The following is an 18,840-nucleotide window of genomic DNA, read 5'->3' as shown; positions in this document are numbered from 1 at the left end:
AGGAAGAACTTTTTAATGCGTGTTTGAATTGTTGCGCACATGAATTGAATAGAACGATATCTTTATTTCAACTGAATTTTAAGGGAAAAAAAATGAACAATTGCGTGCATTAGTGATGTTATATTTATTGATATCATATACAGTAAATAAAACTTGATTACATTTATTAGGAAGTCACTTGGAGCTCCAAATTAAATGTTCCTTATGTACAACATTAATGATCTCTCTCCGTATTGAACATTATACTATGATTTCACGAAAGCATTTCGCAATCCGTCATGCCGATAATTGACCAATGACAAAACGAAAGGTCGTTCATAAGAATCAGTATTGCGAATATCTTTATAATGGCAGTTTTTATTCAGTGCGACAATGTAAGGGCAAACTTATGAATACACGTCGTTGATTCTTGTCAAACGCAATAATCGAAAACGTATAGCACTACAGAATGACCAACAGAAAACCTGCTATATTGTAAACAGTGGCCTGATTTCTTGGACATTGTCATATAGTGTACAACCTATTTCGGTAAAATGTTTTAACTTTAAACTTATAAGACGCTAACTTCCCAGAACAGTCCCGGACTATTCGATATCTGGCATATTGGACAGTTTTCGACTTATTACTTACTTTCAAGATCTGTGTCATCACAAAACATGTTTAATCAAAATAAAAACTTTTTTGTGTTTATCCTTGCGTTTGTGGATATCAGTAACTGTTAATAAATTATTACGAAAAGTCGTAACAGTGGTTTCTCTAAAAACACGGAAAAAATTAAAAACATCGAAAATATCAGATGAATATCGTATTTAAAAAATTTATCGATGTGTCAGATCGCTGGTCTCGGGAGGAGGCGTCCTTCGTTGAATGAGATGTATATAAGTAAAATAATTATAAATCTTCATAAAATGATAAATATGGGCCTAGTCAAAACTATTATAAGTATATAATTAACATGGTACACCTACACAATTTTATGCTGATCATGTTGTAAACCAATCGCAACTTATCGGTTTGCCGGAAAGACCCGGTAATGTGCGATTGGTTGTAGATCTAAGCGTCTATGTTGTCTCGCTTCGTTCTGGGTATTTCCATAAGGCTGATACAAGACTAAATTCACGTATTGAAGAAAAGAACAGTCAAGCATACTTTATTCATTCAATAATCATCAAAACTTATTTCTTCTGCAAGTTCAAAATCAAGCATCGACAAACAACGGGTTAACTCCATATCGTATTATCTTAAGTTGTCATTTTGAAAAAAGAAGAAGATTTCATTAAAGGAGACTGGCTTAGATCAAAGCATGTCCACCACCCCTCTCCCATTTTGCTATTTCAGGGTAGTTTATCGAAAACGAAAGTAGGTTTTCAATTAATTTTAAGATATTTACTAATCAAATAAGATTCCATTATAGAGTTTACGGACTTCACCTTACATATGAAACAATATTAAAGGTGCAGCAAGCAGTAAATCTGGAGCAAGCGTTTCGGAGTTTATCGATAAAATTTGTTAATTTATAAGTATAGATGTATTATACAGTGCCCCCGTTATATAATGCCACCACCGCTTATTGCATGAAAATCCTAAAGAACAGATTTCTCCCCATGTTAAAACCCCCGTTATAATGCCAACCTCGCATAATGCCACTTGCCACTGATTTTCACAAACAAATTGTCAAATTATATAGAGTTTACCTTTGAAAATAATGCCAATTACCTAACATCCATAGGCAATCACACCTGTAATTTCAGAGCAGTGCCGTGGAGTTTGACGTGTTGGACAGGGTATTCTGGTGGTCAGGTTAATTACAAATATTTGCTGAATTAATCTCAAGATTATCTAAATTTTTATACAGAATGGAGCCCAAATAAATTTACAGTAAATTCTTTATCATGTTAAGCTTTGCAGATTATCAGTACAGAATTGAATGTCTCGTGACTGTTAATTGCATTATCTGTAACGGTGAATTCGTTATATTGCCAAATCCACTTTATTGCCCAATTTGGTCTTGAACAAAAGTTGGCAATATATCGAGGGAGCACTGTATTATGTAGAGCCTTTCATCAGTATATGCACTTTTGAGGGAATTAAAGTTTTTTTCCCCTAGATTCCCTGCTTGCACATCGGAAGGCCTCGGGAACCAGGCTAGGGATTCCCCTGCATGGTCTCTTTGTAGACCTATTTTTAGATTGGGAATCCTGAATCGAAAACCGTAACAATTTGGTCGATCTAGATAAATCTATTGAACAAAATTTATCATACAAAATAAAAGAAACACGACTATTTAAAAAAATAAAATAAATAAAAATAAAAAACATACGTCTGCCTCTGCACTTCTAAAAGTCGTCGTGAAAATGGATTCCAATGGATGAGATTTTAATATTGGCACTTTCAATGGAAGTTTTGATGACGGACCCAACTCTGAAGTTAGGGAACCTGGTTTTGATGTAAAAATTCAATGCTGACACTAACCAACATAAAGCCGATTGAGAGGAACTTTATTTTATTTAATGGCTTGTTAAAGCACCTCTCATGAAGCATGATTTCACCATCGAAATAGTAATGATATTTTTTGTGATTCTTTCCGGAATGATAAAAAAGGTGTTTTGTTTGCAAATAAGAGATGCTTTAGTCCAAATTTCGTTGTGATTCGACGCATGATGTGAATATCTAATAAAACATGCCTAAATGATTCAGATATACATGTTCTACTTTTTTAGAATTTTTTTTATGAAAAATGAAAAAGTTATTTGTTAATATTTTTAAATCTACGGATAAAATCAGCAAAATTCATGCCCATGGGACTATTGGAAGATTTGATCTGAAATCCAGCATCTTTTTAATATCAACATACATGTACATACAAACACAAGAATCGTTATTACATGTATATAAACACGAAATACTTTATTACATATAAACACGAAATTAATTATCACATATAAACAAGAGAATGCTTATTATATAAACGCGAAACTGATTATTGAATATATACATGATAATGTTTATCATATAATTAAACACGAGAATGTTAATTTCATACATATATGAACATGACAATGCTTATTCTTTACAGGCATAAGAGCAAGAGTGTCTACTTTATAATTTAGATATAAAGTAGATAAAATATCATTTATGATTTACCTTAGTTTGAGTTTTCCTGTGACACAAACTCAATCTGACCTCTGACTTAAGTTAATGCAAGTTACAGGAGGAAGCCAGAGAACGTTGTAAAAGGAGTGCTTTGAGTGTCGTAACCTTTGCCTCCATGATGCCTGATCCACACCGTGTATCCCTGCTGAAGCTTCAGGACAGCCATGTTTGTACCCGTCTGGGCGCCTGCACTTGAATATCCAATGGCCCTGACCTTTGAATACCCATTCAGGACAATGTCAACTCGGATATCTTGTGAACTATATTCCACGACAGCGACAAAGAAGACGTAGTGTCCCTCTGTAGGGGCCGTGAACACACCAGTACTGGGACTGTATCCACCCCCGACGTTGTTAATGACAACCGGAAATACTAACGTCCCGCTGTTCCAGGTACTACTGGCAGACGTCACTCCCGCGGTGAAAGCCACTTTCTTAAGATCTAATGAATGAATCACGTGAGCTGTATGTGAGTATCGTAAGTAGGAAGGTAATCACATGCAGTAAATACATTTGTACTAACGTGTAAAGATTAAGAAGATTGCAGGGTTCATACTCATAATAAGATATATAGATTGGGTGTTCTGTTCCATATAATTTAACTTTGCTACTTTTGCAATGTCATTTTATTTTACAGAGTAATCAAAGTTAAACAAAATACCCCCCCCCCCCCCCGAATAAAACAACACAACACGGGACTTAAAACTCACTCGAGCATCTTCAGCAATGATGTATTAGCCCTTACCAAAATATAAGCCCTCTGGCACACAGTTGCTGCAAATTTGCAGCGCATTTGCGGCAAGTTTGCCGCAACTAGTTGCGGCACATTTGCCGCAAGTATACTTTTCGTATGCAAATTTTTCCTCTGGCACACAGTTTGTGGCACAGTTGCGGCACACACTTGCTGCACACTTCTGGCACAGTGTGCGGCATATTTGCCGCAAGTATACTTTTCGTATGCAAATTTTCCTCTGGCACACAGTTTGCAGCAAACTTGCGGCAAACACTTGCTGCACACTTCTGGCACACAGTGTGCGGCATATTTGCCGCAAGTATACTTTTCGTATGCAAATTTTCCTCTGGCACACAGTTTGCAGCAAACTTGCGGCAAACACTTGCTGCACACTTCTGGCACACAGTGTGCGGCATATTTGCCGCAAGTATACTTTTCGTATGCAAATTTTCCTCTGGCACACAGTTTGCAGCAAACTTGCGGCATACACTTGCTGCACACTTCTGGCACACAGTGTGCGGCATATTTGCCGCAAGTATACTTTTCGTATGCAAATTTTTCCTCTGGCACACAGTTTGCGGCAAACTTGTGGCACACTTCTGGCACTGTCTGCTCGAAATTAAGGGATGCTATATAAACTGTCATTACAAAACAAAAACACAATAACAATTCAATTAATATAATTTCAAGAACAATGACATATCAAGTAATTAACATATTCAAAAATACTAATTAAAAAAAATATATTCAAAAACAGAAATGACCGGGTTCTTGTAAAATATGTTCTCTATCATAGGAACAACAGTAGAAACATATACTGGGAAAATGACAAATTAAAGGTAGAATTTTTCAACAACAAAAAAGAGAGGAAAAAAAAAGAGAAGCATTTTCAAAATGTTACATGAATATCTTCAATGTTTTTAAAACATCTATAATGTACAGGGTCTGGAAAATGTTAAGTAAAAGCTGAGTTGGTTACATAAAGTACCATGCTTAAAAAATTACTAAGTTCAACTTCACCATGCACATGTAAATTTTTCAAAGAATGCCTGATCACTTCCGAAAAGACACATGCACATTTACAATGCTTCCATAACAGCTGTTCAAGGTCTGAAGAATGTCAAATAAATGCTGTAAGAGGAGTTGATTACAAAAAATAAGTACCATCTATTCAGGAAATGCTTAAAAAATGACAAAGTTCAACTACATGTAATTTTTTTGAAAAAAGTCTGATCACTTTCAAAAAGACACATGCACATCTTCAATGTGTCCATAACTACTGTACAAAGTTTGAGGAATATCAATTTAGATGTGCACGAGTTGATCACACAAAATAGGTACCATCTATTCAAGAAATGCATAAAAATGACCAAGTTCAACTACACATAATTTTTTTTTTAAAAAGTCTAATCATTTTCAAAAAGATGCATGCACATCTTCAATGTGTTCATAACAACTGTACAAAGTTTAAGGAATGTCAAGTTAGAGGTGCATGAAGATTTGATTACACAAAATAGTTACCATCTATTCAAGAAATGCTTAAAAATGACTAAGTTCAACTACATATACATTTTTTTTTAAATGTCTGATCACTTTCAAAAACACATATGCACATTTTCAATGTGTTCAAAACAAATGTACACAGTTTGAGGAATGTCAAGTTAGAGGTATACGAGGAGTTGATTACACAAAATAGGTACTGTCGATTAAAGAAATGCTTAAAAATGACGAAGTTCAACTACATGTAAATTTTTCAAAAAATGTCTGATCACTTTCAAAAAGGCACATGCACATCTTCAATGTATCCCTAACAACTGTACAAAGTTTAAGGAACATCAAGTGAGAGGTGTGAAAGGAGTTGATTACACAAAGTAGGTACTATTACAGGGACGCTACTGTCGCTTGCCCACCACTGAGTAATTCACCATTTTATAACTGTTTGCACATTGTGCAACCCAACCAAAAATATAAAATATAATTATAACAAGATGTGAGAGAAAACTTAAAGAAACTGCAACAACTTCTAATCTACAAATATTGCATTGTGCAATGTTAAAAAGTTCTCGGTGAAGTCCCACCCTGGCCATGAGAGTACATTTTATTTGGAAACTGCTGCATAAAGAATTTCTTTCAAGATCCAAGAGAAAAATATCAACCCACAGTGGCACTTTTCTGACATAAGGTCAGGTTGTGATTTAAATAGATTTGTGAATTTTGGCTGTTTTAGATCAATCATGTCAAATGAAAGCTTTTAGAAAATAAAATCCTTCTTAAACTAGCAAGTGCTATATAAATGATGCTATAAATGCTAGAATTGTGTATACAATTAAGACAAAGGAGTTGACATGATCTTCTGTACATGTAATTAAGAAGGTCTATCATTTGCATAACATGACTGTGCATCAATAACAACAGGTTTCGGCAGCATTTGCAGACAAGAATGAAATATATTCAAAATTCACACATGTAAACTATGCACTTTTCCTCAGAAAAATCTGGAGACAATCTACATTAATTTTAAAATCAGTACTGTGAAGGACTTTATATTCTGATAAATTAATACAGACTTGTGGGCATTTAATTATTAGGGAGAACACTAAACATTTACACAAGTTTCTCCATCATAGATGAACGAGAGAATAATAGGACTATCTCCATGCTGTGTGCACCTTAGAATAAAAAACATGATTGAATTCTGGACCTTCTTCTAATCTTCCACTTGTTCAGTACTTGGTCATCACAATCACATATTGTCCGCAACAGCTCTACTGTCCCATCCATTTGTTGTGATAAACTGTAAATAGTTTTTCGGTTAAGACAGAGTGCCTTTACTCACAAATACATGTAGCAGTCTCATCAGATTCACTTGGCAAGTGTGTATAAATTGAAATGTCATTCTTTTTTTCATTAGTGATTTATACACATTAATCCAGGCCTGCATGTTGGAACTCTAAGATATGGCAAGTTGAAGACAGTCTATCAACACACCATCACAACTTCTGAATCTGCATGACTATCATGAAATATATTCTGAAAAAGATATAAAATTTTAAATAATTACGAGATACCATTTGCAAGGCATCTAAAATAGGAGGAATCATTCTGGGGTGTGTACATGTAATTACCGTCACCCGACACCTGGGGCCACCGATTTTCAAAGCCGAGCAATAATCAATGTTGCGTTACAGCCCATTGGGCTAATAAATGCAATATCTGATATACAACTGTTAATATCATGCTGACCCAACTTTACGTACAAATTAACTTTATTGCCAAGACAAGACCTTCAATCCATTTTAATAACGTATTAAATGCATTGATGTAGAGACAAAATTGAGATTCCGGAGGTCACATCCCTGATCATAATGCAGTTTAATTTTTCTAACTGGACATCTGGGTTCAAATCATAAGCATTTGAATAAAAAAAAAATAAAAATCAACCATTCATTAAAAAACACCATTTACTTAATAAACTAATTAAATTTTGCAAATATTACCCGAGTAGAAAGTAAACAAAAAATAGCATAAGTATTACGGAAATAGGCCTAATTATTTGTTTGTTTTCCGGCCTTCCCCCTCTCTCTCCGTTTTTTTTAAAGTGCCTATATGGTCCTGTCCAAATGTATAAGAAAAAAATCCGCGAGGGCTACGATAATGCAACTAGAAGGAGTCTAATCTCATACAAAGGAAATTAAAAAAAAAAAAAAAATCCACATAATTTCAAAGAATTGAATGAAGCATGTAAATTTATGAACGTAAACACCGACTTGCAAGATTTGACGCAACAACATACAATATGAGCGATGGTCAGTTTCGTTTTGAACAATATATTAGAGAGTTTATAACTATAAGATACACAGTAATTCACTTACTCAATGACTGGAAGATTCTCCTCAGAATATCTGCATCAACTGATTCAACTCCTGTTCTTGATTCATGTTCAAAATGTTGTTTACCGGTATAACATTATGGCGCCTGTGAATATCAACTTTCGCGCTCAGCATATATTGTGTGAATCCCACACCCGACGCATTGAACCCGATCTCTATTTACGATGCATAGAGCCGTAAAGCCCCATGAAGACCTACTTTGGTATACAGCTTAGATTATTCTAACTTAGTATAAATTAGCATTCCACAAACCAGAATAACGTACCTGGATAAAATCCTGATATGTAAATTATACATATAAAGGTGGATTTTTACCACTCTCATTTGATTAATTTCAACTCACAAACCCAGTATCTGAACTGTAATCAACAGATATAGCCTACATGTAAATAAAGAAAAGAAATCTCTCTCTCTCTCTCTCTCTCTCTCTCTCTCTCTCTCTCTCTCTCTCTCTCTCTCTCTCCATTTATTTAGATAAAAAAAAAAATTCTTCACATTTTTTTCTAATTAACTATTACCCTTTGAACATCTACAATTCACACGATGCTATATCAAAGGAAAACCATTGTAAAGTACTATGCAACCCTGTCAATGTAGTTCATGCTAGAAGGTTTTTTGAATTTTTACATGAATGTTTTGAATTCCGCACCAAAAGTAGAGTGCTATAACTACATTTAATTTTTACATGAATGTTTTGAATTGCGCACCAAAAGTAGAGTGCTATAACTACATTTAATTTATGTAATATGCAATACTAAATTGTATACATAGTCTAATATCACAGGTACATATCAAATATATACTTGTATTTACATATATGTAAATGAACTGTTAGTAATTAGTTTATTGTCATTATATATCTCATATTGTGTAACATGATTGTATGCCAACATGCTTGGTGAATCAATAAATAATTGAAATAATTAGATTAAAATTCAGATACCTGTGCACTTACATCTTACTTTAAAGGGGCATTAGCTGTGAAAGTGATGGCAACTATTTTTTTCTCAAAATCTCTCGATGATATTGAAATACATATTGATGACTAATAAGAACATTTATTTTTTATTATGTACAAAAACAAGATAATTAATCCTAATAAAACTATGTTAGATAACCGCTTTTAATGTAAAGAAATATATATACGGAAGAAGTATTCACTGCACCCCAATTAAATCATTTCTCAAATATAAACAAAAACAACAAATACATTTTGCTGACAGCATGCAAAGGTAACTAGAGAATAATTATACTGTCTCGCAAGACAATAATATTCAATCACCAAAATCACATATTCTTTTTCAAGATGTTAAAAGGTGTTTGAAATAATTAAATACAAGTGTAATTATTACTTTAATATATAATATCTATTATAGGGCAACTTTCATTGAATTCAATATTTGGTGACAAAATGACCGCTAATTCCCATTAAGACAAGAAGATCGATTGAAGGGGGTGCGAGAAATGTTGCATATGTTCTATTATAGAAAATGTTGTGATGGATATATTGATATGGCTCTTTTATTCTAAATATTCAAGAAAAAGTCGTGAACTTTGGTGCCCTTGCTGTTTCAGTTCTAAAATTTTAAGAAAAAAGTTGTGAACTTCTGGCACACGATTCTGAAAACCAAAGAAAAAGTTGTGGTGCACTTCTGGCACACAGTTTTGATTCTGAATACCAAAGAAAAAGTTGTGGTGCACTTCTGGCACACTGTTTCATTTAGGAAAAGTTGTGGTGCATTTTTGGCACACTGTGCCACTAGTGGCACACTGTGTACTGCTAGTGGCACACTGTATGCCGCTAGCGGCATTAGCTGCACACTTCTGGCAAACAGCTCTGACACACTGATTTGTTTGCCGCAAACTTGCAGCAAACTTGCGGCTTTGCAGCAAACTTTACATTTTGGTAAGGGTGCTTTTCAATATGGCACTGAAAAGTCTCAACCTTATAGAGTTGAATACTAGTAACGTATTCGATGAAAGGATAGCATGGCTTAATGGTACATGGAAGGTTTTCAACTAGGAAAACAATATCAACCTTGCACAGACAACAAGCCTAGTAAAACACACACCAAAAAAAAAAAAAAAAAAAAAAAAAAAAAATAAATAAATAAATAAATAAATAAAAATCAGCAGATACTCATCAAGCCAGAAGATACGTTTCCCTACATTTAAGCTCTCCCCTTTTGTATAAAACTGCCATATGTTGGTCTAAGTTTTCGACCAATACATATCTGTATCTCACTCAGGTTAAGTAAAAAGATGATATATGTAGTAAAAAAGAAATGTCCGCCTCCGTTAGTTCATATTCTCGACAAAGTTCGTTAAAATCGGATTTTAGCAAAACAAACAAAACTACATGTAAATATTAGCTATTTACACCCCCCCCCCCCCTTTCATGATCACTTAGAACTACCTGGCTCCGAGTCCCAGCTCAAATGGCTCAAAATTCTATAACTTATATAAGTTATATACCCCCCTCCAAAATATACATTTAGTTTACATTCAAAGTCAGCTAAACAAAACAAAAGAAAAGCAGTATTATCCATGGGTCATTTTAACCCATCTACAGCGTGATGTCGACTTCGAATTTCTGCCGCAGTAGCAATGAAATCTGTATTTATTTTTCTATTGACAGCTTTATAAAAAACCTCTGCCTAACTGTGATTTCAGTTTTCATTCAGCATCAGGAAAAGTATTAAAGAAGAAAATTCCGTAACATCGATTATAGACATAAATTTACAGTATTACTATTTTATCCCCGCACTTAGGTCTAAACTTCTGTCCAGGGTCATGAGATATAAATTTTTTTACAGACAGCTGCATGATCGTTCCGAATATGCATTCGGTTTGTATTCATTACAAGTGTTCGCTTCTTGACGTACAAGTAGAAGTTTTTATTTGGTGTCAAGAAAAGAAAGAAAATTGAAGAGTTTAAACATATCAGACATTTTGCCCCACCATAGAATCTGGATCCCCATCCAGTTGGTATGATTTTGATAGACGATTTTCTTTGAACATAAATATGCATTCAACTTGATTTTCTCAAGAGCGAGACTAAAGAAGGAGCACGTTCTATTTATTCTACGTCACATGACAACGCTTTCATGTTGAATAGACAAAGGTTCATTTATACTCTAGATAATTAAAACCTTATATCCCTAATGTTACTATTCCTTAACGTGGGTAAAAGCTTTTGAAATATGAGTAATAACCTTGATGTGCGCTATAATCTTAACATGGGTAATAACCTTGACATGCGTAATAACTTTTACGTGGGTAATAACCTTAACGTGTGTAATGACCTTGAAGTGGGTAATAACCTTGACGTGGGCAATAGCCTTAACATGTGTAATAACCTTGACGTGGGTAATAACCTTGACATGGGTAATAACCTTGACGTGGGTAATAACGTCGACATGGGTAATAACTTTTACGTGGGTAATAACCTTAACGTGTGTAATGACCTTGAAGTGGGTAATAACCTTGACGTGGGCAACAACCTTAACATGTGTAATAACCTTGACGTGGGTAATAACCTTGACGTGGGTAATAACTTTGGTGTGAGTAATGACCTTGGTGTGGGTAGTAACCTTGACATGAGTAATAAAATAACCTTGACGTGGGTAATAATCTTGGCGTTGTTCATTAAACAAACATTGGACGACTGAATTTGTTACATGAATGTATTCATATCAAGTTGCCAAATTCTACCATCGTTCTTCTGGAAATGTTTTCTATATACATACATGTATATTCCAAAGCAGAAGTTTGATCTTTTATCATGGCTCCACCCTGGGGTTATGGTTTGAGCAGTTTTGAATATTTGGAAATAATTTCCTAGTATATTGCTAAGTAAGTCTTTGAAACCAAGTTGTGCCAGCATTCACATAGATCATGGTGGGAATGGATGTTTGTAAATAAGTTTGACAGTTTGCGATCTTTACTTATCGAGAAAAAACTCTCTCTCTAAGACTCTTTCCTCCTGCTATCTTCAGTTTGAGAAAATATTTCTTTGGACACTTTGGAATATTTTAAAACATACGTCTATAGATTCCGTTCTCTAGATACTGATTTCGACTACGATCTACTCCATTTACATGATCAATTTGACCTCTGGTATGTCCAGGGGTCAGTGTTTGTCCTACTCTTAATTTTGTATTCTCTATAGAATTGAAGAGCTTGACCTCTTTCGTTTACTTCCAATGCTACGTAACATTTTGAACCCGATAGATGGCGCCATATGCATGTGGATCCATAGTTAGGGATGTGAAAATAAATCTATGATGTGTTTGGTTTCTGTGATGCGTGTTTTGGTTTCATGAGAATATTTTTGTAATGCTTCACCTTATCATCAACAATTTTCTGTTTATTTCATTTTGTATAATAACATGGTGCAAATATTTAGAAATTTGAATTCAATAGTTGATGCCAAATGAGGATTTGAACAAAATATGTCGAACAAAAACCCAGATAGTTCCGGACAAGTCAAAATGCGAAAAGTTTAACAATAACGAAAACGGCGACGTTGGCAGAAAAATGTTGATTAGAAAAGCTCACTTAAGCATGTTAGTCACTTACAATAAAACATTTAATTAAGTAATCATAAGATAACAAAATGGAAAATACGATAAGATAAGTACCGCAGTTATTCTTGGTTAGATTCATTCGGAACATCTCTAGTGAGGTCACGGTAGATGATAATTTCAGTTGTTCAAACTTTGAGTCCTTCAGTTCGGCCTTCAGACTGCCCACTGTTGTGTTTACGTAATCTTGAAAATAAAGAGAGCATTTGATGTACAAACTATTTAAATTTGGTTGAGATTCATGAATAACAACACCTTACGATGGAGAGTTTAACACTCTGCTGTGTGATGACGTAGTCTTTGTATTTATACTCACCTACAAAATATTACATGTTTCACAATTGGTATTATATTGGGTTTCTAATGACAATTTGTCGATACAATTTATCGCCAGTAAAACTTGGTTTACGGTATTTCATGCTCTAATTTTCTAATTGATGTATGATTGGATCGAAGTATATTTACCAAACATTAACTTTTCAATAGCATGGACTTGCTTTAATCAAAACTCTATAACCAAGGACACAATTAATGAAAATTTTAGAAATATGTATTATAACAATTCTTAATTCTTGATAATTCCATTGCCTTCCTATAATCTTTACATTGTACATGTACATAATACAATTACTCAAATGACATGGCTGCAATGAGTCTGTTGATGTAAAACTGATGATAAAAATGCGTAAGAATGATTACCGAAAACTGATGATAAAAATGCGCAAGAATAATTACCCGAAACTGATGACAATACTCCACCTTGAGATTTCTCCAGATCAGAAACTCTAGTTGACAATTTGTTGTCTGTCGCCATTAACATCACATTGAAATTTTCCAATGAAGAGTTTACGGACTCGAACATCGCTAGGTTCTTTTGAACAAGGATGTCATTTTCCATTTGACGAGTGTATGCGTTTAGATCCAGCAAGGTTATAGACAAATAACGTACCTCAATTTTGATGTCTGCCAGTATATCTGAAACATTAAGCTCGAATGCCTTCCGATCGACATCACTATTTCTCTGGAATTCTTGGTGATTTTCAGAAATTTGTGTAATGTTTCTTTCCATTTCTGCGAGGCGCCTACTTTGTACTCGACTCTCATTTTTCAACACGTGATTTTCGAGTTTTAATTCCTGGACTTCCGTTTTCAGTACCGATATTTCGTGATCAGTGGATGAAAGTTTCTGTTTAGCAACAGCAAGGTCTTCCTTTAGAGTCAGCATGTCTTTCATCAGGGCGTGGACATTTTTGACCAAGGTCATTCTGATGATAGTTTCTTGATTCAGCAGTTGTCTGAACACATCCACGTTTTGGCCATCCACTCCGACGAGGTCCTGGTTTGTAGAGTTATGCACATTGTCGTCTGTTAGGAGAGAGAAGGTCGCGGTTTTGACGATGACCACCAGCGTCAGGGTAAGGTACCCTACGACATTCATGTTGGCAAGTGATATTATGTTGAACTTGAGAAAAAGCACAATATTTGTACCAAAACATCAAGTACCATCAATTCATGGTGATGACAAACGTACGCTGCCATTCGGAAGAGTTAGAAGGAAACACTTAACAATCTTGAATATTTTCAATATATTTCTTGCTTTGTTTTAGTGTTTTACAGAGTTTGGAGAGTAAGCTTAAGTATAATGTTCTTCCTATCTCAAAAAGAAATTATATGCATCTCAAAAATACTTACTGGAATACTTAGACTTAACGATTTGGACGTAGATGTTGGTCGTCATTGTCAAAAGTATCTCGTCATTTGAAATTTGTAGTAGCTAAATGCTGATAAGGCTTTCTACGTAAACTGAAAAAAAGTCAGCTTTCTAAATGCAAGATCTACTTTTACATGTGTAACAAATTGCTGTCAATAGTTCATAAGAAAATTCATCGACTGTAAACAATATATTTCCTATTGACGTTTCACAGCTACAATTTATCGCCACGAAAAGTTGGCTAACGATATTTCATGTTCCAATTCTCAAACTGATGTCGATTGGGTTGAAGAATATTTATCATATTTTAACTTTTCAATAGCATGAACTCGCTTCAATCTAAAATATATTACAATCAATGAAACAGCTAATGACAATTTAAGAAAGAAATGTACAATTTCTTAATTATTGATAGTTCTAATGCCTTCATAACCTTTACATTATACCATTAATCCAATGTCATGGCTTCATTGAGACTGTTAATTAAATCTAGTGACAGAAATGTGTTAAAATGATAACCGAAAACAGATGATTAATGTGTAGAATGATTATTGGGAACTGGTGATATTTAAAGATGTGGTAAAACTGATGACAAAACTCCACCATGAGAGTATTGCAAATTTCACTCCGAGATTGGTCGTATGGTTTCAGTAAACGTTTGGATGACCACACTATGCCATGTTTCATTGAAATCGATGAGAGGCCTCGCCCAAACATGTGCAGACTCGATCAAGCGAAGAATCATGCTGTTATCTTAGAACAGTGCATTAATGAACAGAAAAATACGAATACGATTTCTTTATTATGGCATTTATGGGCACGGCTGTATTTACGACACAAAAGTGACGGGCCGCCAGCATAATCAAGGGCAGGCCCCAACAAACAACAAAAGCATCATCAAAAGTAAATTCAAAATCAACTTATAACATATTCTCTTGCAAAGTTCAAAGTTCACGGTATATTAGAGAGTCCTTGACTCTGGGAGGTGCAGAGGTCAAATATCTCATGACTTTAACCCTAGGAGGTGCAGAGATCAAGGACTTGTAAGTTTACATATTTCATCATAAATTCTGACAGTGCTGCTCGTAAGCGCTACCAGACATCACACTGCACATAGCCGTACCAGTATGCAACATTTGGTAAAGTTAATGAATTAGGACACCTTCGACTCCGTTTGTGTTGTCCGCGTGAAAGACAAGGTTTTCCTGATTGGCTGAAAGTAGAAATTCCCAGACGACGCAGAAAATGCAAATAAAGGGGAGGGACGGGTGGGTTTTACAGACCAAAAAAAATCATCAACGACCTTTATGATGCTGTAGGCTTGGAAAAGGAAGAGGCAGACAAAGAACTCCCGCAAATATATAGAGCAAGGGGGAATAATCAGAATGAACTTCGATACACCACACACACAAACGGGGAGTAACTGCATATTGCACTGTCTTCTATAAAACCATCGAATTCATATGCCAGTTACATGTAGATGCAAGTAGTATCATCGTATAGAATATCTTAACAGGTATTTAAATATCCCCATGTGTTTGAGAATGCCAATTATATGAGGCTATAAAAGACGCTTCAAATTTTGTAAAAGATCATTTCTATTGAATTGTCAAAAGCTTAAAAAGAAATTCCGAGATACATTATTTCGATTTTTAATGAAAAGGTGTCAAAACGGAACAACCATGCAACTGATATAAAATATACAAGAGGTACTTTGTTTTTGTGCTAGAATTATCTAGATATGAAAATTATATCTCTAGACCTTCAAAAGCCATCGTCTCAATTACACCACGTATAATAGGAGGCCGTGATATTCACAAAACACGTGATATTCACAAAACACGTGATTTTCACAATGGTAATTATTGGGGAGCCAACGTTTGTACATAAGTACACTATATAAATGATATAATAAATTTCTAGACCTCCATCCTAGCCCCAGACAAATAAAAAAACAAGATGTGTTTTGAATGACAGTAACATGTATAATTCTGAAAGCTGTGTATTACATTATACTTCACAGTGACTATCACATTACAGAAAAAAGTACTGCAAGTGTACTTATTATGTTACCTGCTGTGATGGAAACGTAAAATGTATGATTGCGCTAAAATACGAAAGTTTATTTATCATTATACATAGAAAAACGCCAAATAGTGAATCCGATTGCGCCAAAACTCAGATACACTAAAATAATGTTCTACCAATCTTGCTTTTTTCTTTAAATATTTGTAATTCCTGCACATGTATAATCTTGTACTTCATGTAACATGACATGTTTTAAAAGAAATAAATGAACTTGAACTCAGGGTAGTAACAATACCTTTGGGTGAAATTCAAATTGCACATGACAATTCTGTCCACTTTAAAGATCAAGCATTAATATAGTCATAGGATGTCAACTGCCAGTACCCCTGAATGGTAAGATTATATGAATTTCGGTAGCATTGAATATTTTCCAGGCCCTTAAACATACCCCATACTCCCTTAAATAAAAGCTAGTGACAGTTGTTTCAGAAGACTAGGTTTCTGACATATCGTAACCCTTATGGTTCCAATGAAGAAGATAATTATATAAATTCAAAAATCTCCATATTCCTATGTAACTATATACCCTTCGTTTGCTTCCGTCAAAACGCGTGGGGACCTGGTGTCAGAAAACGTCTATCTACTTTATATGAAGATATCTGTACCTTTAATGAACAAACTGCACTATTGTACTCCAGAAGAAAATTTCAAATATGTTCCCTAGTATGAAAAAGTTTAAGCCCTATTGTTACCACACCTTGGGTCGAGTTCTGTCCAAGACACGCTGCAGATACGATATCGGAAAAACAAAACACGATATCGTACCGATATCAATATCTACCAACCTAATGATCACGTACCTTTACTGGCGATATCGTGTCGATATCGAATCAAGGATGGTTTTTGTAATGGTTGTATGAGGATTGAATTAGGATTGACTTCTCTTCCTGTCGACATCGCCGATATCGTGATGATTTCTTCATTGCATTGCAAATACCGTGAGCGTACACACTGCTCAGTGGATCAAGCTACATGCATTGTCGAGGAAAATGAATAGTTCATTTTCTTTTAATATGTATACGATGTGACCGTTAGACCGAGCGAAGCATGTACGTAATGGTCATTGGAGTGTCCCTAGTGGTAATCATAATTCCGTTAAGTACGGTAGATTATGATTCATTTAAAAATATATATTTTGAATGAAATTTCCTTGCGCTAAACACCCAGTAACATCTCAATATTAAAGGAGTTTATATGGGGACAACAGTTTTACATGATCCGCCTATTCATTGAACGCGGGAAATAAAACGCAAGGCGACGTAAACTGTGCATTGTGACGTCACATTTAGCCTCGACTTTTATAAACAACAATAATGCATTCCGTATGCAATGAAAAAGGCCGTTAAAACAAAACAAAATTAACCAATAAATTGAAAATGGTAAAAAAGTAACCGTAATTTCATCGTATATTCTTATTCAAAGAAACTCATGAACTCGTTCATCTATTTAGTCGTATTACGATTTTATATGTATTTATTTGCTAAAACCTGTTACAATTATAATTATACTATTCACTTTGAACAAACTGAGTGTTTAAATTACGAATTGCACGTTAGAGTCTTCTATTATTGGGATTCAAAATAAAACACGAATAACTGTTGAAGCAGGTGATGAAAAAATAAATGGCGGCGCCCATATGGATCACGAAAATTTCAGTGAACGTATATAGAGATTATCTCTTTTTCTTTTGCTGATTTTGACTTTTTTCTTTTACATTCGTGTTACCTTTAGAGCCTTGCTTCGCGGACGGACCTTCGGCCCGTCCGAGCTTCGCTCGGTATTAATGCTTGAATATTTTAGAAATGCTGTGATCCGCCACTGATACCTGCGTATTTCTCCTGACTTTGTTTTCCAACGGACAAACTGATCCCAACGTAAATTTTAGGTCACGTATGAGTTTTATCTCATTCTAATTCTACCTTTTCTCGGAGAATCTGTCAAAATTCTGGTCTTATCCACTTTTCTCATTCAGCCTATTGTCTATGCGCATGCGTCTGATGACCAGAAGGAGGAGACGCAATATTTTTTTGTATAGGCCATTAAAAAGTATTAATTTGTGCGTTAAAGCGGGAATTTTCACGTGTACGCGTTATTTTCGCAAAGTTCATACGTTCAACTATGCAACAGAATTTGAGAGAGCTCTGGGAAAATTGTCATTCCATGATTGTTGCTCAAAATGAGCTGTAGTGTCTCTTTAGATAAGCGATTGACATTTCTTCCACGTTATATTCATATAAAGTTGATAACGATCGTTAATATAAATGTACGCAGGTTACTGGGTTACTTGATTGTCCTGAATTAATTTTGATTTAATTTTGTCCCGAGTAGAGCACTGTAGTAATCAGGAAACAGTTATAATTGCATTACGACATGTACGTGAGAGGGCAAAGTCCACAGACTGTGTGATTCGAGTGGGTCGTTCAACCCTCGTATGACATAAGCATACTGAAGCTATCAAATGAGCAGCCGGAGAATTTGGATCGGGGTTTAAAGACCACACATATTCTGTTTTGTAACCGTGTCATTGCACTACAATATATTTGTTGTCGAAATTCTTCATAAAAATATGACAATTCATAAATTAGAAAGGTTGACACAAGTAGGGGAGTCATTGTTGTATTCTTTTAAAAAGGTATATATTGAATTTCTGTAGCATTGGTTTATCAATCATTTTATAATG

General features: G+C 34.8%; 1 protein-coding gene across 1 annotated transcript; it reads right to left on the bottom strand.

Annotated features, from left to right (window-relative positions):
* Positions 1-2,822: 2,822 nt before the first annotated feature.
* On the bottom strand, positions 2,823-14,097 carry LOC125673573 (multimerin-2-like). The gene is made up of 3 exons (XM_056159764.1): positions 13,097-14,097; positions 12,419-12,547; positions 2,823-3,594 (listed from the first exon to the last, which is right to left on the bottom strand). The coding sequence occupies exons 1-3, from the start codon at positions 13,797-13,799 to the stop codon at positions 3,206-3,208; spliced, it is 1,221 nt and encodes a 406-aa protein (XP_056015739.1). The 5' UTR covers positions 13,800-14,097; the 3' UTR covers positions 2,823-3,205.
* Between the last annotated feature and the right edge of the window lie 4,743 nt (positions 14,098-18,840).

This window comes from Ostrea edulis, chromosome 3 (assembly GCF_947568905.1).
Source record: "Ostrea edulis chromosome 3, xbOstEdul1.1, whole genome shotgun sequence".
NCBI lineage: Eukaryota > Metazoa > Mollusca > Bivalvia > Ostreida > Ostreidae > Ostrea > Ostrea edulis.
Note: the sequence above shows the minus strand (reverse complement) of the source record. Positions and strands in the feature narration are given on the sequence as shown.